At 29.1% G+C, this 26,583-nt stretch overlaps 1 protein-coding gene across 1 annotated transcript; it reads right to left on the reverse strand.

Moving 5' to 3' along the window:
• Nucleotides 1-1,780: 1,780 nt before the first annotated feature.
• On the reverse strand, nt 1,781-12,675 carry LOC100212340 (RNA demethylase ALKBH5). Its single transcript, XM_065803241.1, has 3 exons — nt 11,719-12,675; nt 9,447-9,527; nt 1,781-1,941 (listed from the first exon to the last, which is right to left on the reverse strand). Exons 1-3 carry the CDS (start codon nt 12,471-12,473, stop codon nt 1,788-1,790), a joined length of 990 nt encoding a protein of 329 aa, XP_065659313.1. The 5' UTR covers nt 12,474-12,675; the 3' UTR covers nt 1,781-1,787.
• Between the last annotated feature and the right edge of the window lie 13,908 nt (nt 12,676-26,583).

The following is a 26,583-nucleotide window of genomic DNA, read 5'->3' on the forward strand; positions in this document are numbered from 1 at the left end:
TAATGCATAAATGAAAATTTAAACATAAAATTATTTTTTTTTTTCAAAATTTCAGCATAAAAAAGTATAAAAATTTTTAACGGGTAAGACTATTTTTATCATTATAAATACCAAAAACAATATTTTTGAACACAAATTTTTTTCATGAAACTGTTTTTTTATATTTACAAAATTTTGATACTATAGCAATATTTATATTTACACAATTTCGATATTATGGCAATATTTATATTTAGACAATTTCGATATTATAGCAGCATGAAAAGATTTAGTTGATGTTTGTGTACAAAGCACATTTTTCAAATATACATCATTTCTTATCAACTGACCAAGAAACTAGAACCAATTTTTTGTTATAACATTTATAAATTATTTTAAAATAAGTTAATTTTCAAAATTGATGTATCAATAAACAAATAAAAGAACGTTTTAAATAATATTTAGTGTTTAATTATATTATTATGACACATTTTAAGCATGTAATGTTGACAATGATTTTTGGGTATTTTAGCATACTCAGTGTCTCACTTTGTTTTGGGTATTTTAGCCTATTCACTGTCCCATTGTGCGCCGTTTGAAGGTACACATTCATGGTACTGCTTTTTTCAAAAATATTTTTAGTGATTTAAAGGTGTCTTTTTTATTATGTAAGTTTTCTATAGTTTTTTAAGAATATTTTTTAGGTTTGTTTTAACATCGATTAGAATTATTAACTCTTCAATATTACTTTCTGAACATAAATATAATGGTCTATGAATACATTCTTTGAAGACTCTATTTACAATTTTCAGATTATGGCATGAGTCAGGTTCGATGTGGACGTTAGTCTTTTTAGACTTTTAAACTGTAAGGGTTATGGGTATATGTTATAGGATATATGAGTTTTAGTTAAGATGTGTGCAGAGGCATACTATTAAAGACAATAGATTTTACAACTTTTGTAAAGTCGATTTAAAAGGATCGCAGCCAAAGCTTTACTACTGTTCAATAATGGAAGTATCTCTTAAACAAAAAAGATTGCACTTTCAGATACTTAATGCAAACTCAAAGAACATGCTTTACAGAAATTCATATGCATTTCCCGAAATTGTTGGTATAATTTTTCTGCCCTACCAAAAGGATTTAGTTAGAGTTTTAGCAAAAATAGCCTACTATTATTGGAAAAAAAAAAACATAAAAATTTATAAAGTGCATGGACAACACTACACGTCAGTTCGAGACAGCGAACTCAAAGATACAAATTCAAAACAATTCTACAAGGATTTAGGAAACATCAGCAGGTTAGCGATTAACATTTAGTCAGAGTTATAGCAATGGAGAGGTTTATTCATAAAAGTAATGAACCATACCAAAACTTAAAAAGCAATTTTTAATTAATACAAAAGACAGAATGCAGCCATAAAGCTTCTAATCAGTTCACTATCTGAAGAAAAGAAGAATGTAGATATATGGTTGCAGTTAGTTTTTGAGAAATGGGAAAACAGTCTAAGCATCCAAAGAAATGTGAACAAAGCACAAAATTGTATCATGTTCAAATTTTTAAAATTTATTATAATCGTAAATGTTAATTTTTATCAGATCTATGTAACGTATCGCGATTTGATTATTAGCTCCTCATACATTTTATTCTTATGTTTTTTGGCATTCTTAAGAGCACATTCGAACAAGTTGACTAAATTTTTGAACTATTTTAGTATGATAAAAAATCACTTTAAATGTGCGCACACGCCAGATATTACAAAGAAATGGGAAAAAAAAAATAGAAAAAATAACTCAATAATTTTGTTCTAGTAACTGTGTCTGTTCTTTTTATGCACTGACTCATCGTCATAACAAAAACCTGAACTGTTACGTTTACGAGTCTTCGGAGTGAGGCTATATCTACTTATTGTTCGATCCAGAGGAGTAACATCTCCAACTCTTGGTGCGTTGGGGAAAACTCTAAAAAAAAATTACATATAGTTTCTGGTTTCAGAATCAAAAACTACTTTTGCATTTCTTTGCAATCAATTAATAAAAAATTAAGAAATATTAGAAATATGCAATTAACATCGGAATATATTTTAAAACATATAAAAGTCTGATTTTATTTAACGTAAAAAACTACATAAAATATAATTTAAAAGTTTAAATATGAATGGGTGTTTAAATATTTTTTTTAAGTGTAACACGAATATACAACACTGTTGAGATTTAATGCCATGTTAAATCTTTTACAGACAAAAAAGTGTAGGTTGACTTTAAATAAGTTTAGAATTTTAAAATCTATTGTACCAATTGAACGGGTCATTTCACAAACACCATGAGTCATTTTTTAACAAAATGAGTCAATCAAGATATTGCGTTATATGCAGAGACGTATTTACGGGGGGCCAGAAGGAGCTTTTGCCCCAGGCGCCAAGTTTTAATAGGACGCCAGCTATCAGAACGGTAGAATCTTAGGAAGTCGTTAAATAGTAATTTTATATTATTTCCACGAAAATTTTTATATTATTATCATGTCTAAATCATAGATCGATTGATAGATCTACTAAATATATCCAAGTTTTTTGCGGCGAAATTTAGAACTGTTTGCTTTTCTGCCTACAAGTATACGTAGGCATATTTTTTTTTAAACGAAAATATTACTACTGGAAATTCATCTTTATAAAAATTATAAATGTGTATGGTTGGCAGAAGAAAGTATCATTCAAAAGGCGATCAAAGTCCACTTGCAAATTATACATAACTATGCGCGAATTATTTGTGCGAAAACGTTGATTTGGTAAAAAAATGTCTCGTTGCTCAGTTTGACCCATTTTTTGAGCATCGAACCTATCTTTTAATATATACAAGCAGTTCATAGGTATAATGACAGATAGTTTTATACAACAAATGGTGAAAAAAATGGAGAAAGCTAAACATTTTTCCATCAGTATTGATTCTACTTCTTATATTAGCTGTGTAGATTAACTGTGTTCATTTTTTGGTATGTTCAAAAGAATGGCTGTCCAGTAGAAAGATTTTTAGGGTTTTTACCCAATTGAGGTCATAAATCTGAATAATTAGCAGATGCTAAATTTTTAATTTCAGAATTGCATGGATTGAATATAAACAATAGCCGTGGTTACGATTATAATGTGTCTAGCATGTCTGGTAGGTATACAGGACTTTAAGCTCGAATTAAAGAAGTTAATCTTTTTGCAACATTTGTATCATGCTTGGCACACTCTTTAAATCTTGATGGTGGATGCGCAATGTTGTAGAAAAGCTTCAGGATTTTTTATTTTGCGTCAAAATATCTAAACTTTTTCAGTGCTTTTAAATGTAGATGAGAAATAATTCAAAACAATTTAATAAAAACAGAAAATGGATCACTAAAAAACTATAAGATACCAGGTGGTCAGCCAGATCTGATGCAAAAACTAGTTTAAACAAAAATTGAAATAAACTAATTAATGCACTGTCATTTATCATAGATGATAAAGTCACACAAGTTTAGAAGCTAATGGACTATCTTGAAAGGATTTTAATGGCCACATTAATACTAGAAAGATTCAACAAAAATAGTAAACAATTACAGTCAGTTAAGATAATAATTAATTTAGAAATAGTTGTAAGTTTATACAAATCGTTAACTTGATATGTATTAAATATGAGTAGTATGAGTAGAATTATATATGAGTAGTAACCCAGTACAATCAGCTTCATGTCCTGCTGCCTTATAGGATACACTTTTTTAGGAAAAGACTAGGAGATGCCAACTCCGACTTGAAACACTCCCTGCTTTAGGGCTCTTGGTTGAGTAAAGGCTAGAGATGGTGTCTCAATAAAAATCTTGGGCAGATGTTAAATGCATCCGGCTAGGCACTAGAAGGCCTCCTAGGTAAAGACTTAAACCTTACCTTTCCTAGGTAAGGGGTCAACAGATTCTATCTGCTGACCAGCCACACACCCCTTCTTCATCTATTAGGCTGCTGCAGATGCATTTTTAATATATTGTTTCCAGTTTAGGATGTTGAATGCTGAATCTTCTTGACTCAATGCATGGGTTTTGCTTGTGTCTCTAGGTAACTCATTCTGTTATCTCCTAATGAGGGTACAGCTCTAAAACTCACTTTTATGGTGCTGAGGCTGACTGGTAGTCAGGTTTCTCGAACTCTGTGGTAGCTCTCATAGTGGCTGACTCCATCAATAGCTGAAAAATATCAAAGTACAAACAGTGCCATGCTGCGCATGGATGGTGTTCCTGTTCGTACTTTTGGTGTACATTGTTGAGGCCACATTTGGAGCCCTTCGTTACGGCTTAGAGTTTATTAATAGTAATAAGGCAATTGCTTGGGCTATTAAACAGTGTACTGAGTACTTTCTACGCTTTGAGTCAAGTTCTTTAACAAATTTAAAAATGAAAAAGCATCAAAACTATAAAACACAAAAAACCATATTCGTCACCAAGTTCTCTAATATTCATGGTCTTCGAAGTAACTTTTATTCTGTTGAGTCTTATCTCTTGCAAATTTCACCAGACCTACTTGCTCTTTGTGAGACTAATTTGAGTTCAGCTGTCTCATCCTGTGATCTTAGTGTTGATGGTTATCTTCCTTTATTTCGTAAAGACTCCAACAGTCACATGCTTGGCCTGGGCATTTACATTTGTAAGAATTCACCCATTTGTTGTAAAACTAGGTTTAAATCCACAGATTATTCTTTATTGTGCTTTTGTTTAGCACCACTTCACTCTATCGTCTTTCTCTTTGTTCTATATCGCTCTCATTCATCAAGACTGCAATCTTTTTGATGTTATTTCTGATCATATTGATCAAGCCCTCTCTATTTATCCATCAGCTAATATTGTTGTTGTCGGTGATTTTAATGCTTATCACACTGAATGGCTTGGCTCTAGTGTCAGTGACTCTGCAGGCATTAAAGCCCACAACTTTTGCCTTTCTCAATCCCTAACTCAAGCAGTCAACTTTCCAACTTGCTTTCCAGACAACCTGAATCATTTACCTTATCTACTCAACTCATGCCTTGTTTCTGATTCTAGTCAGTGCTCAGTTTCTCCACATTCACCCTTAGGTGCTTTTGATCATAGTTTGATCTCTCTAAAACTATTATCTCATTCTTCTTTATCATCTGAATCCCCCTATCATCGTATCAGTGGCTGGTGAACTTCAATTCAGATAAAACCCAATTTTTTTCAGCCAATCATTATTGCAATAACTTAGATCTTCCTATATTTATGAACGGTAATGTACTCGATAAGTCATCCACTCTTTATCTTCTAGGATTAACTCTTACTTCTGATCTTTTTTGGAAACCATATATCAAATCAGTTGCAAAACTAGCATCTGCTAAGGTTGCATCTCTTTATCGAGCTCGACACTTTCTTACTCCGGATTCTATTCTCTATCTCTATAAATCTCAAATCCAGCCTTGTATAAAATACTGTTGCAATATCTGGGGCCATTCTTCTAGTGATGCCCTTTCTCTTTTAAACAAGGTGCAAAAACGCATTGTAAACATAGTTGGACCTGCGCTTGCAGCTAACCTCTAACCATTATCACATCATCATAATATTGCTTTTCTTTCTCTTTTCTACAAATACTATAATGGGCTCTGCACACATGAACTAGCATCTATTGTGCCATCTACTAAAATTCATTCTCGTGTTACTCGTCATTCAATTAAGTCTCATCCTTTTTCTGTGACTGTTCCTAAGTGCTCCAAAAACTCTTACTCATCTAGTTTATTTCCTTGAACATCAGTCCTTTGGAATTCTTTTCCTTCATCTTGCTTTCCTGATTCATATAATTTGCAATCCTTTAAGTTGTCTGTCAATCGTTATCTTGCTCTACAATCTACATCTTTTCTTTTCCAGTAACTTCCAACTCTAATTAGTGGTTGCTTGCAGCCTTGTTGGAAGCAAAGATGTTAAAAAAAAAAGTATGTTTGATATCTATGAAGAGAGGGAGCAATAAATCGGGACATAAAACATTTCAAAAAATACGCAAAAGAAAAAGAAAATTAACTACAGATAAAAAAAGAGGAGAAATAAATATTGAAATTCAAGACTCTTTAAGGATTAACACATATTATGCAATTATTGATAAACTACATTCTAAACTAGAAAGAAAAAAATTGTGCTATGATAAAGCCAATAAAAAATTTGAAAATAAAAAAGTTAAATAATAAAATATAATAATATAATAAAACATCATCAGAAGTTTACAAAAAAGTAGAAATACTTTAGAATATATATATAAAAAATAAACTTTCGACTTCATTTGCTTATGAGTGAATACAATTCAGAAGTTATTTAATGAATTTAGCTGAAAATGTAACACCTAAAACTATAGTAGGTATTTGTAAAATGGTCAGAACTGATAAACTTCAAGAACTATATAACTATTCTTATATATAACTATCTTTAATGCTATATCTACTATAAGTAGAGCTATCTTTAAGGATATATCTATGCTGCCTAACGTCCAATTGTTCAGCCGAGAAAACATTTTTAGCATTAAAGAGGGTTAAATTTTATTTGAGGTCGGGAATGACTGGTGGGAATGTCTTATTAAGTTAGCAATTCTATCAATTGAATCTGCACTTACCATAGATATGAACTATAATGACATTATAAATACATTTGCAAAACAAAACTTATGTAGAAAATTATATATATATTTTTAATGTTAAGTGAGTTTAACTATATGTCTGTATTAAAAATGTTATTGTTTTTATAATAATCACACCATATCAAAGTATTCAGTTATTTGTAAAAGAGGGCGCTCAAAAAAATAGTGCCCCAGGGCGCCAAAAATATAAATACGTCTCTGGTTACCTGAGGGTAGAAACATGTTTATTTGAGAAATTGCATCAGGCAGACCTTTCAGTCAACACCTTATAAAGTGTTGACTGAATAGTCTGACATGTATATACCCTCACATAACATGATTCCGTGTTTCATAATTTCTTTTCCAAAAATGACTTACAGTGTCTCTAAAATGACATGTTCAATTAGCAATACTTTAAGAAAGACCTGTTATGATAACAAGAGCGAAGAATTCAGTATCAAGGCCAAGTGTAATAATACCGAGCTAAAGACTTCAAACTTTTACCATAAGAACATCAAAGACTAAAGTCAAAACACAAAGATAAGATTTATTACAGGCTATATATATATTTTTTAATAATCAAAATACTTAATTGTATAACAGGTGTTCAAAAAAAAAATCCAAAAAAAGGTTAAGAAATGGTGCACCCCAAGTTTTATTGAACTTATCTATTAATGTTATCTATTTTATTACTATTTAATACTGTCTGTATGTATGTTGCAACAACGATTTTTCATCTTGTAGAATGGCCAACTTTCTTTTCAGACCGCTGACTGTCAATTTTCTTAAACCTTTAGTAAAATAATCATTGTGTATTAAAAATGCTTAGTTTATTGAAAGCTAGCAGAGGTCTTTGGGCAACATTATTATATGTAATGAGAGTACATGCAAAAGCAGTTTAAAAACATCATTTCCAACACATACCCAATTTGGGCACCGCAAAATGTTCATAAAATTGTTCCAGGACTTATAAACTCACCATGTAAATATTTTGTCAGAAGTGCATCACTACCAAGACCTTTGTGATATAATATAGGAACAATAACATCAGAAATAAATTTTCTTTATAAGTTTTTGCTCCTGTGATTTTGTTACAGTGCTTGCACAAAGAATCAGAGCAATGGACATACCTGAGAACTCATTTCTAAATATGGCTGGAATCTAATTTTTAAATTTGTTTCATCATGTTAAACTGCTGCATCAGCCGTAAGGATTGGCAAAGTGGACTTTTTAAGACCCTAACGAGTCTTCTTGGGCACCTAAAACAAACAAACTAACAAAAAACATATAAAATTTAGGTTTTGCTATGGAATTTTAACAACTCTGTTGTTTTTGAACAAACGTGAACAAAAGAGCATTAACAACGTTCATTTTTTTAAATTTTAGGTGCCTCAAGGAGTCCTTACGGTCTTACCACAGAGCACCGCGGATAAGCATTTAATTGGAAGTTCATACCTCCTTCCTAATTGATATTGCAAAAAAGTTCATTTACCTTAACGATTTTCTAAGTTCAATAAATAAGATTTAATAAGCGATGAATAGACTTTGTGCTTAAAAGAGACTTTTCGAATATTGACTCAGTAAAACAAATCTATTTTTGTTATATGATTTAAAAAAAAAAAAAACTGAATTCATGTTCCTAAGGCTCTGCAGGCCGCTATAGTCAAGGAAGCTACGCATTTTTTTTCTTTTTATAGTGGTTACAATTCTCACTCAACTCTTTAACTCCGAAACATGAACCTTGATGAACAAGGCCACTGTGTGGAGAAACAGGATGATATATATAAAACAGGAAATATTTTTTTACAATTTTTATTCTTTTTTAATTGAAAATAAATGAATAACTTTCAAATTTAACTGAAAGTTAAATGAAATTAAACAATTGTTACCAAATTTAACCGAAAGCCTAACTTCTATTTCAAATTCGGCACTGAAATCGAAGCCGAAGTCAACTTCGCCTTGAAGTAAACTTCGTAATCCAAATTTTAACGAATATTTGCAGGTCCTTAATCAGCTGTTTTATCCCATTTGAGAACGAATAACAATATAAAATATGAAATAGTTTGCTAAAAAATTAAATAACAAATTATATGCTGTGGGCCGCAAAATTATATGTTGTGGGTCTTGAGTTTGACAGCCTTGTCCTAAACAGTGCCATGGTTAGGCTCCCCATGCCCCCAATTAGAGAGACGGCAAATTTAGGGGTTCTTTTGCAAATTTAAAGAAATTTTTTTTTTTGAAACAGGTATACCTTTTACAACAATTTTTTACTCACTATATCTTGGTAATCAAATTATAAAAATCATATAACCATGATTAGTTATGATCCTTTTGACCAAATCATGATCATTAATGATGAAACTTGAATGACTCCTAAGTAATTCCAATTGCTAAGATTCTTCTGATCAAAGTTAGGTAGTTTTGGAACAAACTTTGCTGACACACACCTAATGGAAAAAAATATCTGGAAAAATTATGTAGCATGAGTCATTTCTTCATTGCTTTAACATTTTTATCTGTTGTTGGGGCAAACTTTGCCAATGGCATCTTTTTGGTCATGTTGGAAGAGCTTGTACTACTTAAAAATATTTTTTTTACTGAGAGCAGACTCACTGTGCGCCTCTATCAACATTTAAATTTTGGAGGACTTAGTTTTTCAAAAACTTTATTTCCTTTTTCTTTTGATAACAGAAATTTGCCAAACACATAAAAACACATAAAACATATTATCTGACAATAACTAACTAAATGATATATTGTTGAAGCTGGAAACAAAAAAATCAAAAACTAAATGTATGTTGCTTAAATTTACATTAAAACTATTATTAACAAAAAGAAGATAAAAATTACCTTCTAAGAATAATTACGCAACGTCTTTCTGTAATATCACATGGTCGTATACAATGTGTTATATTGTCTGCTGCATAGCCACTAAATAGACATTAATACATATCAGTAGTAATATATATATATATATATATATATATATATATATATATATATATATATATATATATATATATATATATATATATATATATATATATATATATATATATATATATATATATATATATATATATATATATATATATAATTCATATGTTAGGTTGAAATTTCCTAATATCATTTTGTGCTCTGAAGGTAAAAATGTGCGTTTTAATTTTTCAGAAAAAGAAGAAAAAAACAAAGAATATATAATTAATATAGAAATAATAAAGAATACAAATAATGAAAGAAAAGATTGCTGCCCCATCCTAAACCCTAATTCGATGTAGCAGCACTCCGCTGCAAGTCAGGCTATTTATCAGATGAGGTATGTACTGAAGCAACTTGCTGTTTTTTTATGAAGTCATTTCCTTGTGTCTAATGCTGCATTTATATAAGTGTATACATATATATATATATATATATATATATATATATATATATATATATATATATATATATATATATATATATATATATATATATATATATATATATATATATAAACTTCTTTTTATGGATTACCTTTTATTTGTTAAAAACTTATTTTTACAATATTTCGAGGGAATATAAATACCCTCGTTATCAAGTATATTAAAAACTGTTATAAAAAAATTATTATACAAAACTATTTAAATTTACAAAACAATGTTCTTTGTATGAGCTTCTTTTTGAGAGTTTTTTAAGAGAGTTTTTTGTGACGTAAGAATTTGAACATGGGTTTCCAAAATGACATTGTCACATAATCGCCATCATCCCGGTTAAGACCATTGTCGCGAAAGCTACTTTTGTTGTATTGTATTTCCAACACTTCCCTAACTTTCCTATTAAAACTATTTATTTCTATTTATAAAGTATTGCAACCATTCCAGTGGAAATTTTCTTGGCAAAATTTAGCTCTTGTGGCAAATGTTATGTAGGTGAAACTGGACTGAAGATATCGTCTCGGATATCCCAGCATCAAACAAGTGCACAAGGTAAAGGGAAAAATTCAGCTGTAGCTTAACATTCCAAAATTTGCCGAGGAAATTTCCACTGGAATGGTCGCAATACCTTAAAAATAGAAATAAATAGTTTTAATAGGAAAGTTAGAGAAGCGTTGGAAATACAATACAAAAAAAGTACCTTAACCGAGATGATGGCGATTATGTGACGACGTCATTTTGGAAACCCATGTTCAAATTCTTACGTCACAAAAAACTCTCTTAAAAAACTCTCAAAAAGAAGTTCTTACAAAGAATATTGTTTCGTAAATTTAGATGGTTTTGTAAAATATTATTTTTTTATTACGATTTTTAATATACTTGATAACAAGGGTATTTATATTCCCTCGAAATATTGTAAAAATAAATTTTTAACAAATAGAAGTTAATCCATAAAAATAAGTTTTTTTTAAAAATATTTATACAAATAAAATCTATTGAAGATGTCAACATTTAAAAAATACATATATATATATATATATATATATATATATATATATATATATATATATATATATATATATATAATATATATATATATATATATATATATATATATATATATATATATATATATATATATATATATATATATATATATATATATATATATATATATGTCTTCTCTGTTAAAAGCACTGGCAGGATGGTCATTTTATAGTTAGCTTGCACAACTTGAAAAATTTAATTTTTTCCTGATTATTTAAATAAAAATACTAGATAAAATAATTTAAAAAAAAACTGGCAAAAAAGCTATTTTTATAACAGTTGCGCAAATGAATAAAAAAGTTTTGTTGCAATTTAAAACGAAAAGCTTTTAGTTTTTTGGCAAGGACTTTTTTATGTGCTCGTTAAAATTTTTGCGGGCATGTGGGCGAGCGCAAAAAGACTTGAGTGCGAAAGCGCTTGCGAAATGGAGAACACTGATATATATATATATATATATATATATATATATATATATATATATATATATATATATATATATATAATATTATTATTATAAATTAATGAAAAACTTTTTTTTTTAAAAGATCTCTATTACGCTAAGTTCCTGCCTCAACCTAAATTATTAGGGAACTTCTTTCCTTTATAACTATTTTTGTGACAAATACTATATGCCAATTCAAATTTTACCTTACTATTATTACCTTATCATTGTTAAGCAACCTCTATCCATCGGAAGAGATAACACTGGTTCACTTGTTCGAATAGGATTAAATGTAAATTTGCATCCAAAAGATAAAAATGAACGAGTATTAAAATTTATTGATATGATAGGTCTGTCAAATATATGAATAGGATCAATGTGAGAAACAATGCAGCCACCGGGGAAATATTCATTTATAACAACACTATTAATAAAACCCTCTGGAACCACCTTATCATCATAAAGTTTTTTTATCACATGCTTTTGAATCCAATTAGGTATTTTATCAACCTCTCCTTTTTTGAATAGCCTTTCTTGACCAGGACCTTTACTTTCCATATGTTTCCCATATGTATATCCTTCACCAAAAAAGTACTTATTTCGTAAAGGCGCACTGTCAAATGTGTTTGGTAAATATAATCCTCGCTTAGCTTTTTCTACTATACCATCAATTTTTTTCTCAATTTTACGACACATTGAGTCATCAAAATAGTTTCTTTTTTGAAAAATACCTTCATGAATTAACTGCAACTCAGTTTTGTCACTTACATCAGAGTCTACGATTTCCTGATGTTCGTAACTATCAAGTAACTTGGTTTTAAAAAATTTGGCACATGCAAATTTAAGCTTATATTTATTCTTTTTTAAGAACTGGTTATCATTTTCGTCTTTATTTAAATTGTTTATTTTTATTTGGATATTTTTATAATTATCATGGTGGTTGTATTTATCTTCTTTTACATCGTGATTTTCCATTTTTGTATGTTGTTTATATATTTAAAAGACGGTAATATCCAACTATGCACTTTAGAAAGTATCTTTTATGTTTGAGTCTTTTAAACGACTTTAGTACTTTATTTTTTATTCATTATAAACTTTCTTTTAACGAAAATCGATGCGAAAAAAAACAGTGAATTAATTATGTAACCAGCATTTTCGTTAGTCGGTCTGCAAAGTCAACGGTGGCCGAAGTTACCCGTGCGCTTAAACTAGATTTCAATAGTAAATGCATAAATAAAATATTTGAAAAAATCAATGAAACAATTTTTTTTGAAACAAAATTTTTTAAAAAGTAACACGTCGTTTTAAAAGAATGAGCTTCAAGTTATGACTCAGCTGATGAAATGATAGTAATACAGCTGATGTTGAAGCTGATGTAATAATCTCTGATGAAAATGATGAAGAATTTGCTTATGAAAGTCAAACTTTAAATCAAATCATGATTTTAAAAAACAATGTAGAAGCTTGAAGTGAACTTCCAGTAGTAGATACTACTCAGCCACGTGCACACTGTATTATTCAAAAACTGGCCCAACCAGGCTTGCAGTCAAAGTTGGGATTCCATCTTTAAACTCTTTATAACACCCAAACTGATTAAAATTATTGTCAACTGCACTAATGCTGAAGATTGAAAAGTTAATGAACTGTATCAGTTTATTTGACCTCTAGTAGCTGAAGTGTTCATTCCAAAAACAAAGAACAAAAGAGCTTTGACCGCAGACCTATTTTTTTGGCTGCAATTCAAAGAGATTAATTTGTTAATTTGCAAAGATACATTCAATTCGATGGGAGGGAAACTTGATATTAGGAGCGTTTTCATGACAAACTTGCATCTCTAAGAAACATAAATTGGAAATTTTTTGAACTAAATCTAAAAGCAATTATAATATGAGTCCAGGTTTCAGGTGAGAATCGTGTCGTAGAAAGCGTAACCGATGGCTATTTACAATGTTTTTAATATTTTGGATATTGCAGCATATAATGCTTATATTTTTGTCAATTCACCCAAATTATAAAAATGGGTTTCACATAGAATTTTGAAATGAATTATCAAAATACTTCTTAAAAAAATAGATGCAAATAACAACCTTTTCCCGAATAATTGCAAATAGTAATTTTTGCTAAATAATTCCACAAAACAACCTACATAATCAAGCTCAACCAATTCCAGAAAGTTATAAGATGTTACATGTACCCTCGTGTTCATTGCAAGAAAATACGTCTGCTATGTGCAGCATGCATTCATTCTGATTTCAAGACTCATAGCAAAGTTGTTTGCAGTAATGTCTTATTTAAAAGATTTAGTTGTCTTTGTTTTAAATAAATAATTATAATAGTACTATTAAAACTATTTATTCGAAACAAAAGTAATAATAGTATTACTTTTGTGCTTACAACAAAAAAAACATATCTTTGGGGATAGTGCAAAACCGCGTAACTAGAATTGGGTACTATAATTGGATAATTATAATTTTAACACCAATTATCTATGATTTACATTACAAAAAACATGAATAATTTTCTTTATACAAAAATGGCCCCAAATTCTGTTTAAATAACAAAAACATTACTTTTTAACATTCTCCAGTAAAAAATCTGTTACGCGGTACTATCCAATGCTAGTTACGCAGTTTTGCACTATCCCCGACGGCATATTTTAAAACCCTATACAGCCTCAGATTAGGCAGAGATATGCGCAATCTGATTGGCTAATTTTGGAAGTGAGGCTTTCCGATTGGCTAATTTTGAAAGTGAGGTAAAAGTAATATTTAAAGAAACTTTTTTTTTTTATGTAATTTTCAAAACCAGTTTACTACCTCTAATAGTGAGTCTAAAGTACACTATTTTGGAGTCTTTAAATCGCTTTCGCTTGTCGGCGTTAACATGAATTTAGTTAATATTTTTTTAAAAAATTGCTTTAACCAACTATAGATCTTAGTTCGAATCGGTTCTGACGTATAATAACTGTACATAGTTGTCAAAATACAATATTTCTTATCAATTTTTACAAAAAATACTAGAATTCCGACCAAGAAAAGAGCTTCTAATTAAGAAAAGTAGCCAATAAACGATCGCAACAGATCACATTATTAAAATATGATGTTCATTTAACCTAAAAAATTTATTTATTTAAAATCTTATTTAAATTTGAACAAGCGATTTGGATTTTAAGAAGATTTGAAAAAAAAAAAAAAGTCTTTGGTCTGGGTTCTTTCGCTACAAACATTTATATTTTATGGTTCCGCAAAATTTATTTTTAATTTGCTTAGCCTTTTCATAATTTGCAGACTTGATCATTTAACGGAAATATGTCATAGTCAACAAAATATCATAAAGACGCTATAATATATAAAAATTGCCTTAACTACACCGAGTTAGCACGAATGTTAAAATCAAAACAAATGTCAGAAAGCTTATTGAATAATTAAAGTGAAATTGAATAATCGCATAAAAAATCGAATAATAATAACAAAAAAAAGTATAATTTTTCTAATTAATTTTGTACAATATAGTACAAAATAGGATGTTTTGGGCTGCAAAGTTTTATAAAATTATAAATTTAAAAAAACTTTGCAGCCCAAAACATCCGTGATTTTCATAATACTTTTTTAAAAACAAAGATTTAAAAAAGTAGTTTGTTTTCCTAATGGTTTTTATACTCGAAGACAAAAGAGACAACCGTTGTAACAAACTATAAACCAGATAGTGAAACTTGACTATGTTGTGTTTCGATAGATTTTTATAACTGTTTTTCCATAACAGTTGCATAATTTACCTAGTAATATCAATAATATTTCACATTAAGTTCCCATTTATACAATCATTTAGCTAGAAAAGTATTTATAAAATTTCCCTGATTTCTTTTCAGAACTTTACACTTTACAATTTGCAACACTCTCAAATAAAAAGCAACTGTAAGCACGAGCTGATTTGGATTATTTTAATCTTTGGTATTTTAGTAATAAAAGATAACAATACATTGTAGCACACACATATATATATATATATATCTATATATATATATATATATATATATATATATATATATATATATATATATATATATATATATATATATATATATATATATATATATATATATATATATATATATATATATATATATATATATATATATATATATATATATATATATATATATATATATATATATATATATATATATATATATATCTATATATCTATATATATATATATATATATATATATATCTATATATATATATATATATATATCACCTTTATGAAGAACTAAATGTAAAAAGGCAGAAACAAGAAAAATTGAAAACATACATTTTTTTTTTTTTTTTGGTTTACATTTGTTAATCGTTGTACAGCTTAAAATAAAAAATAGTAAAAATAATAATATAAACTTACAATGATAAAAAATAACAAATATAAACAAGGTATTTGAAAGAAGATCACAAGGATCTTGTCGTCAGAACCTCAAATAAGCATTTAACAAAGATTAGATTAAAAAAAAAAAAGTTAATAAACTTTTACAAAACTACAAGGTAAATAATCTGATCTGAAGAAAGATCAAGATGATCTTGTCATCAGAATTGTATACAAGAGTAAACTAATGTGGAAATTAAAAAGTAAAAAGTATATGAACAATAAATAAAATTAGTAGGAATAAAATTCTATAAACGTAAACATGTATATAAACAATAAAAAAGTAGACCAAAAAATATTTTTAACTTTTACTACTAATAATAACTCAAAATATTATCTAATGAAAGAATGAGATTTTTCAGTTTTTTTTTAAAAAGGCAAAAAGTAATAGGTACTTCAAAATTAAAATTCGGCAAAACAAGTTTATTCCAAAGGTGTGGCGCTCGATAGGTAATACAAAATAGGTTAAAGTTTGTTTGACAAAAAGGTTCATTTAAAAAGTTATTATTTCTCAAAGTATATTTACTGATTGGTTTAAGAGAAAAAAGATCTTTGAAAACGGCTACGGATAAGTTATTTATCCACATATATACAAAACATAAAGTATTAAATACATTTAACTCGTATATATTCAAAATTCTCATTTCCATAAAATAATGCTTCGAATGAGAGAAGCGATTTGCAAAATTGATTATACGGATTGCGCGTTTCTGACGGAGATAAAGACGTTGCAACTTACTTTTTTCAGTACTTCCCCAAGCAATATTGGCATAATTTAAATAACTATGTATAAATGAGTAATAAAGTTGTATTAAGACTTTCTTATTAAGATTCGTAATTTATATAGGATCCCCATGTTTTTAGAAATTTTTGTGCTTATATAATCAATATGGTGATTCAAAGTAATATTTTCATCAAGATAAACACCTAAAAATTTTGTAACAGAATCTCTTTTGATTTCCTTTTGATCGATAAAAATTTGAGGTAAATTTGTAGGGAGAAATCGTTTTTTTGTAATCGAATGAAATAAAACCTATTTTGTTTTATTAATATTTAAGGTTAACTTATTACACTTAAACCAATTAGATATATGTCTGAGTTCTTCGTTCATTGTTTTAAAAAGTTCAGCGATATCATAGTTAGAAAGGAATAGGTTTGTATCATCTGCATACATAATGCTCATTAGTTTTGAAGCTTTATTTAAGTCATTTATATAAATTAAAAAAAGGAGAGGTCCAAGAATTGAACCTTGTGGAACTCCACAAGTATTAAGAAAAGTGGATTGATAATCATTGTTAAATAATACAAACTGTTTTCGATTAGATAGATAACTTTTAAACCATTTTAAAATTTTATTTTTCATTCCGTAGTATTTGAGTTTATGAATCAAAATATGGTGATTGACCGTATCAAAAGCTTTTGATAGGTCAATAAAAATTCCTAGTGTGTATTGTGATTTTTCAAATGATTTTGAGATTTCACGTACAAATTGGATAATAACATGTTCAGTTGAGTTATCTTTCTTGAAACCAAATTGATTAATGTAAAGTAGATTATTATCATAAAAGTATTTGTATAATCTGTTGAACATAATTTTTTCTAGGATTTTCGAAAATGTGGAGAGAACAGAGATGGGGTGATAATTACTAATTTCAGATTTGTCCCCTTCTTTAAAAATAGGAATAATTTTGGCAATATTTAATTGTTCTGGGAATACTCCTTGATGGATAGAAGCCTTAAAGATTTTAAATAGAACATCTTTAATTTGTTCAAAGCAATCTATAATCACGTTTCCATTAATTTGATCTGCTCCAATTGCCTTATTTTTTTTAACAGATTTGAAGGCTCTTTCGAACTCATCAAAACTTAATTCGGAAGATAACTCATCTGAACAAATGCAATTATCCAGGGATTCTAAATAATCAGTAAACAAAGATTTGGTTTTAGGGATTTTTTTGTTGGACAATTCACTCATATAGGACAGTGTTGGTCCTATATGAGTGAAGTATTTGTTAAATTATTGAGCTATAGTTTTTGGTTCATGTAAACTTTTGTTATCGACTCTAACCATTTGTGGCAGGAAACCGGAGCATGATTTTTTTTTGCCAATAATTTCCTTCATTATTTGCCACGTGCGCTTTGTGTCGTTTTTAAATGTTTTGAATAATTGGGAGTAATAATTTTTCTTCAAGTTTTTGCGAATTTTTTCAAATAGGTTTTTGTAGTTCTTATAAATTTTTTCGCTTGAGGCTGTTTTTGTTTTTAAAAAATTTATATATAATTTTTGTTTTATTCTGGATGATTTTTTAAAACCTTTAGTAATCCAGGGTGTATTGATATTCTTTGTTGTTATTGCTTTTTCTATGATTGGGAAATTAACTTCATAAACAGAAAAAAAAGTTTTGAAAAAAGTTTCATAAACATTATTAGCGTTATCATCAAAATTTATATTTTTCCAATGCAGTAATGATAGTTGGTCTTTAAATAACTTAATATTAGTCTCATTATAAATGCGTTTTTTTATTACTTTTTTGGTATTGATGTTTCTTTCTGAGTTTGTTTTATTAAGTTTCAGAAATAGAGGAAAATGATCTGATATATCAGTTTTTATGATACCTAATTGGATATTATTATTGAGAATATCAGTAGTTATAATATTATCTATAAGAGTCGCTGTATTTATTGTAACTCTTGTGGGTCGATTTATTAAAGTAACTGACCCTGTTTCAAAAATTGCGTCATAAAAATTCTTAATTTTATGGTCGTCATTATAGAGAAAACAGTTCATATTTAAGTCTCCGACTATATAGTTTTCTTTTTTATCATTATTTCCTTTTTTTATGATTTGTTGTAAGAACATGCTCAGGTTTTCGCTCACGCCGTCAGGTGGCCGATAACAACAGCTTAGTAAAATGTTTTTAGTTTGATTATTTGTAATTTCAATAGTTACAACTTCTTTAACGCTGTCAGAAACGCTCAAATCATTCCTAAAACAATACTCAAAATTTTCGTGAACATAAATTAATACTCCACCGCCGCGCTTATTCGTTTTTCTCTCCATAGAAATTATATTTAAGTGAGGAATATCAAAATTACTATTTATTTCATCTACTGTGATCCAAGTTTCAGTTAAACAAATAATATTAAAAATGTGTTTAGCTTCTTCTAATAGATCTAAAAGTTTTTCATAATTGCATTTCAAACTTCTATATTGAGGTGGAGAATTACAATTTGCTTATTACTTTTTTCGCGAGCATTCTTAAAAAGAAACCCTTCTAGTTGGTTCGGAAAATGATAAGAACAATCGGATAAAATACTGCGATAAAAATTATTTTCAGAATCTAGGTTTTCTTCTGAAGAAAAGAGATTTGTTTCATATAAATTAAAAAAAAGGGATTCATAGTTATTAGTCATAGCCATGATAATAAATGGAAAGAAAAAAAAAGGATTTCTTTTTAGAAGTGCTAGTTATTTGTTTAGATTGTTTTCAAAATTTTTATTAAGATAAACAATTTTGTCATATCTTACCGATACATTTTCACCATTTGAGCGCCTTTGTTTAACCGCAAATAACTTTTTCCGAATGACAACGGTCTCACGAGAAAAGTCTTCGTTAATGAAGCAATTTGTGCCTTTAAGTCGATGAGATTCTTTCAAGATTCTTATTTTGTCTTTATATTTCTGCGGGTTAAGAACTATTGTCCTCGGTCGTCCATCTTTCTTCAATCCAGTGCGGTGGGCACGCTCAATTTCGATATTTTTCAGTCCAAGATTTTGCCAGAAGAATGCGTGAACTTTTTCTTCAGAGTCCCCCCATGATTCTTGTCCATTTTCATCAATTCCATCGATTCGTAGGTTATTTCTTCTTGATCTATCTTCCAGGTTTCGTTGCTTTTCCTTCATATATTTTTCAATATTAGTATGTTCGAATTTTTTATCAAGTTGTTTATTGTTGTTACGTATTTTTTTGTCAACTAGTTCATCGTTGTAGTTTAGACTAACCTTAATATCTTCCAATTCCTTTGAGAGTTCTTTAATTTTGTTTATATTTACGTTGATATTTATCTCAGCTTTGTCTAATCTGTCGTTAATGATTTTTATACTAGCGCCTATAATATCGATAACAGTTTTCTCTTGTTTACGAAACATTTCTTCAGTTTCTTTTTTGAATTCTTTAAACATTTCTTTAAACATTGTTTTTATTTCTTTAAGTGTTACTGCCATAGTATATATGTGTGATAAAAATAGAAATAAGTTTTTCTTAAGATTAAACTTGAATATTTTTCCAAATGTAAAGTACAAATGTAAATTTTTTTTCTTTTTTTTCTTTTTTCGTGTTACGGATCGTTCATATTCGTGTTAAGGATCGTCCAAATTCGTGTTAAGGATCGTCCATAAATTACGTAACGCAAACTTTCACAATAAAAAAAACAAAGAAAATCAAGTTTTCTATCGCAGAGTCTTAATTTAAAAAAAAATTAAAATAGCCCATTAAGTTTAATGAAAATCGCCGCGTAAAAGGGCTTATTATTTCCTACTTCTGTTTTTTTTTAATATTTTGCGTTGCGTAATTTATGGACAATCCCTGATAGTTTATTAGAATCAATACATATGAAACACATTTTGTTGATGTATAACCTAAACAAAAAATTGCGAAATGGTACATATCTCATTAAGTATAATGATCATAGTTTATTTAGTTGTTTTAATAGTTTTATTTAGTTTTAGTTAAAATGGAAATTGGTCAAGATCATATCTGCGTTTGGCTCAGCATGTTGCTTTAAATGATTACTCTGATGTAGAATGTGTTCAAAAATTTCGCTTGTCTAAAAATAAATAGAGATACTGTCAACATATTAACAATGATTTGTCACCAATCACATTGAAAAGCAAATTAATTTCTTCAGAAACAAAAATGCTAGTATCAATTAGGCGTTTATCAAAGGAACTCTTAAAAACTCTTTTATCAAAGCAGGGCCAAAGATACCAGGGGGCAAGTGCCCCACCTTTTTTTTGATATTTATGATTAAAGACAATAACATTTTTAATAGCAATATTAAACAATTGACAAAATTTACCTGCCCTTAATAACCTCTTTGTAGATTAATCAATTCTGAACCCCTCTTTTCCTCTTTTCTACTTAAAATTTTTTTCTTAATTTTTATAAGAATACTTTTACTAAATAAATATTTAATAAAAAATATTCAGTTTTAGCAGAGCTTTATAAAAATGTTATTGCCATTAGGTTGTAAAATATATTACTCCTTCCCTTATATTAAGGACTCAAGAGTACGTGGTTTCTGCGGTACATAATCCAGTACATCATCGATGTATTGTGCTAAAATAGTTGTTTAGATGAGAAACTCATAAAACAACTGGTATTAAAAGGTTCTTTTATTAAACTAAAATAATAATTATTGTAGCAATTAGATAAATTAGTGATTGTTGATTGAAAAAAATTTGATATACTCCAGTGGTGAAGACATTGGTGTATATCAAATCTGAAACGTTGGTGTCAGATTTACATTTATACTATATTTAATACGAGAAACTTTGTCAATTCCTTGTCTAAAATTACTTTTGAGTTTTTTCTGAGGTGGTAGAGTTCTAGATAAAAAATTTTTCTATAAATCTAAGCCTATGGGAGACCATTGTATGCAAGATTTATAAAAAGTAAACTCCAAGGTAGTTTAGTTTGTATCCTTTACTTTTTAATTTTTCATGTTTTATTTACTAATTCTAATAAAAAAAAGAAAACAGCAATAAGATTTTCATAATAAAAACAAAAATAGTGTTTTTCTAATTCCTTAGTAAAAAAAGAAAAAGCAAAAAGAAAAACCCAAGTTTATGAATATGAATCAAACTCAAATTGAAGACCAGCGCCCGAAAGCGATCGACGTGATTTTACTAGCCATTTTTTTGAAGTTTTACGGCAGAAAAATAAAAAAAAACTGGTAACTGTAATAAAAATAAAAACTGATAACTGTAATAAAAATAAAAACTGATAACTGTAATAAAAATAAAAACTGATAACTGTAATAAAAACTCAGTCTTTTGAGTTAGTATAAAAAAGATAATCTTTAAAAACATTTTCTGTTTTCGTTTTTGTGAAGTTTTGGTTATAAATTATGAAAAAAACACTCTATCACGTTCAAATAGTTTTAACGCTTTTTTTTCTCTCAATAAAAATCAAATAAAAGCTACATTTTATCAGGAAAATCCACAGAGCGGCTTAGTTCGTTTGTGATGGCATAAGCATAAGTAATTAGCTTCTCTCACACGCATTTTCTTATGTTTGATTGCGTTAGTTTTTAAGTATTTTCATTGTTAGCAATAACCCACCTAATGTGATAGCAGAAAAAAATACCTCATTTTCACCTAACCTCTTGGCGGTTATGATGGGATCAGTGCTCATTACCAAGGCCACCGAGAGGTGGAAAAGGGGCATACGTTCCCGGGCGCCTAGGTATTAGAAGCGCTAGAAGAGGAAGAACAAAAAAAAAAGTTATAGAAGTGCTACCAAATCATAAAGTTTAACTTTTTTTGCTTTTTTTTATTGTCTATACAGCGACTAGTAGCTATTTTCGTAAAAAAAAAAAAAAGTTATTAGCCAACTCTGTGTTAAATTAAATTGACTTTTTAACCTTGTATAGCATGATGAGATTTAAATTACAAAAAAGTGAAAAAACTGTTTTTGTTGATAAGGTATAAAGTAAATTTACTTGGTTATGAATATAACAATTAACGTTGATTTATTTACTAACATTTAAAGTATTAAATAATTTATCTTTTTTTTTTGGTTGGTAGGGACCAATCTAAGTTTTAATTTTTTTATTTTGACGCAATAAAAGTAGAAACTAAATCTAATTCAAACAAAAAATTTTATTGTTAAAGATAAATTTTGTTAGAAAAAATTAATTACAATTTTATGATTATTCTGAAAAAAGAAAAAACACAATTTTTAATAGCCAAAAAAATAAATAAATAATTAACTTTATTTGCTAATGTTTAACTACTCTTTAACGAGTGTAAAAAAATGCCGAACGCCTCAAATGTCACACCTTCCTCAAAAAAAGAAATAAGGTCAAAGCTTGTAACTAAAAGTTGGTGTCTCTCACTTCTATACCATGAGGATGACGGAGAGCATTTTTAGAGATGACTAAGAGTATTATTAAATAGGATTAAGAAATATTTTGTTATATTATCATTATGATAAATATTATATTATCAACACAGATTTTTACATCACAAAGGCTACCTTACAAATCCAATTGAATTCCGCAACATTTATATGTTGGCAGGTTATGGTGGGCACCTTGTTGAAATGATTTTCACTGGTTGACCACCTAATAGACAACAATGAATAGTAATTGGAGAATATATCCAAGTGGAAAAGTGCAACAAGAGTCAAGAATCAGTCCACAAGAATCCATTCTTGTATTTATGACCATACTAACAATACACCGATGATGGAACGATCACCGATGATTGAGTTATCATTGTCGATTATTTTTTCTCTGATCAAAACTGTAAGCAGACTTCGACAACGCTGAAAATTGGTCACATAACTGACCTGTGAATTTCATCGCCGATTAGTGCAATATAATGCAAATTGGTACCCAATCCCACAAACTTATTAATAAGACCGTAACTGACATTGACGGTAACGGACGCAATCTACCAACATGCATTGAACGCAACCATAGAGAACTATTATCCAACAAGCTTTGACCAAAGTCAGAGTTCATGTAAAAGCAGCAGCTTGGGTTGGCAATTGAATTCTTGGTGTTTCAAAAAGTCGTTATGGTGTCAGAGTTCTCTAGCTATGGAAAAAACTGTACTAGTTGTACATTAAACCCCATCTAGAGTTTAGTGTGCAAGCCTGGTCATCCCATCTCAAATCAGATTTGGCTCTATTCAAATGAGTTCAACAATACGCAATATTGTTAACTGAAGATTTTTGTTACGGTTGAAGACAGCTTAACAACACTTAAAGAACGCAGAGTTTATTATGAACTCAAACTGCAAAGCAAATAGGCTTATCATTGACAACAGGTTGATTTTTATATTCTGCAACTACAGCTTTTCTCATAAAAAAACAGTTTTTATGAGAAAAGCAAACAAATTTAAGAAAAAATGATCTGTTTAAAGCCCAAACTAAATTTTGAGTTTATACATTTATTTATCAGTAATTATTATTTGCAAATTAAATAAGATCGCGCATAATAAGAATAGGAAATAGTTTGTTTAAAATGAATGCTCTAATTATTGACAGATAGAGGCAGACAAGGGCCCCTCTTTTCTGACAAAGTTTGTAATTATAGCTGCGCCAGCCAAATTGCGTAAATAAATTGTACTGTCCAAGTCTAAATTTAAAACTTTTGAGCGATGGTGCGTTTACTGTGGTAGTTAATAAAGAATTCTAGTTTTTAACTACTTGATTTGTGAAGAAATTACGTATTTCATTGTGTTTTAATATTTTTTCAGCGGCTAATTCAAAAGTGTGGCAACTTTTTTTAAAACAATATTTAGATCCCTAATAAGCTGGTATGTTTTGTGGCGACAAAAAATTTATTGAATCAATTCCGTTTATTGTTTTGTATTGGTGTATAAGGTTAATACGTATGCGGCGAGTTTCAAGGGTAGTCAAATTAGACCGTGTTAAACGTTCCTCGTATTTTAGATAATTTATTGGCTTAATCCATTTTGTGGTTCAAGGCTGAACTTTTTAAATTGTATTTATATCATATATGCAATAAGGAGACGCTTGGAAGGCAAATTTTAATAATGGTTGAATAAAAGTAGTATACAGGAAACGCCAAAGAGTTAAATCACGACTTCAAAATCCTTTTTTAAATTTTCCTAGAGCTCTATTTCCAGCTGCAGCTGTGTGCTCAGTTTGTAACTTTACTTTAATCACACTCTTTTGCTGTGGTTTCGAGTTATTTGTGATAACCATTTTGTGGTTCCATTGTATATAAATGATATGGCTTATTTGTTTTTTTTTGCCCATGTGCATAGCATGAATTATTTTTTAGACCAGTTTACAGCTGTGTCAGAGATAAAATATCTTTTTAAAGACATAGTACATCTTAATCAGATTTGTTAACACCTATGTGTTTGTTGTCTGCATACATATAACTCAAATTGAGTCCGGTAAACTTCCTGTGTTTGACGATGACATGTTGAGCTAGTGTAATAAGGTTGTTTTTGATACAATGCTGCATAATAAAATAATGAATTGAACTTTCTAACACCTTACAAAGTACCGAGGTTTAGGAAATTAGCCGGTAGTTGCTTGCCTTTAACTAACTTTCTTTTTCGAATATAGCTGTTAATTCTTTCTTTGTTTTGTCTTTCTCCATTAGTCTGGAACAAAAGAATAAGAATAAGTTAAAATAGAAGACTTAAATAAAATGGTTAAAAGGATAGAAAAAGCTTCTGTGCAACTTTTTAAGGTTCTAGATGAATTCCATCAGGGCCTGTTGCTTTTGAAGGATCAAGTTTCAGCAATGTGTTTTTGACTATTTTATTAGTGATGAAATCAACTCTGTTGTCGCAAGTGGTTGAATATCGGTTGAAAGATGAAGTCGCGGTCCTTGCAGCTCTACTTCAAATACTGTATAAAAATGATTATTTATTGAGTGTTGTACATATGTTAGAGTGAGGTAGCTTCATTATATTTTTCAATTAATAGTTAGTTTTTTTGGGTTTCAGATATACTTTTAAATAATGTCTCCCAGTCACAACTTCTAATATAATTTAAAATGGAGATTAAGCGATTCTTTTTTGAGCTTCAGTTTTATCTACAGTTGTTCAATGGAGTTTTTGTTAAGTTGCTCAATATTAGTGAGCATGCACTCAAATTGTCTTTTGCATATAGTACGCCACCTCCTTTCTTTCCGATCCTGTTTTTTGTATGAATGTTATATCATGCAGCAGCAGTATCTGAAGCCTTAGTAAACCACGTCTCAGAAAGAAAAAAATGATGTGGGCGGTTAAGGTCGATGGTTGATCGTAATCCGGCTTTCAGCTCGTCAGTTTTTGTTTGATTTCGTAAGTATGAATTATTTGCCCAAAAAACAATGTTACTAATAACCTTTACTGGATAGATTTTTGATGATTCAGGCTGATGAAATATGACAGGAAAACGTCTAATTAAAGGTGATGGGTGAGTTGGGCGTTTTATTGAACATTGAGACTTGATGGTTGTACCAGTAGGGATAGTTGAGGCTAATTCAGCGTTTATTCTGTCTGGGGGTGAACTTTCAGCGCCAATATTTGTTGTTATTTGTGATTTTGAGGCATTGGCGACAAAGAAAAAGACAAAGACTGATCTTTGGTGGTTAGCTGGTTCTTATGTGTTAGTTAGCTTAACACAGTAAAGATGTCGATAGATAATGAAAATGATAACGATAATACTGCTCTGCCTCCATTTGGTCTTCTCTAGCAAACACACCTTTGCACTCTACTGAGATGAGACCATGATGTCTGGCTTTCGACGAGACTAAGACATGTTATTAAGAGTATCAAATGACTGTGATCTGCATGAGTATGGTTTTTCGGCTTTATGTGTTGGGTTTTTTGCGATTAAAATCTCTGACTCTCACGATAAGTGAGGTATCAATACCAACTGCTCAAAAGAAATTCTCCGCTACCTGTTTAAATGC

The sequence above is a fragment of the Hydra vulgaris genome, chromosome 08, assembly GCF_038396675.1.
Source record: "Hydra vulgaris chromosome 08, alternate assembly HydraT2T_AEP".
Taxonomy (NCBI): domain Eukaryota; kingdom Metazoa; phylum Cnidaria; class Hydrozoa; order Anthoathecata; family Hydridae; genus Hydra; species Hydra vulgaris.

Bases quoted from the DNA above. Each gene is read 5' to 3' on its own strand.
- LOC100212340 (XM_065803241.1), bottom strand. From the start codon at position 12,473: ATGGAAAATCACGATGTAAAAGAAGATAAATACAACCACCATGATAAT. The intron at 9,528-11,718 runs GTAATAATAGTA...ATGTCTATTTAG, and splicing joins GGTTGCTTAACAATGATAAG to TGGCTATGCAGCAGACAATA. The intron at 1,942-9,446 runs GTAATTTTTATC...ATTTTTTTTTAG, and splicing joins TGCGTAATTATTCTTAGAAG to AGTTTTCCCCAACGCACCAA.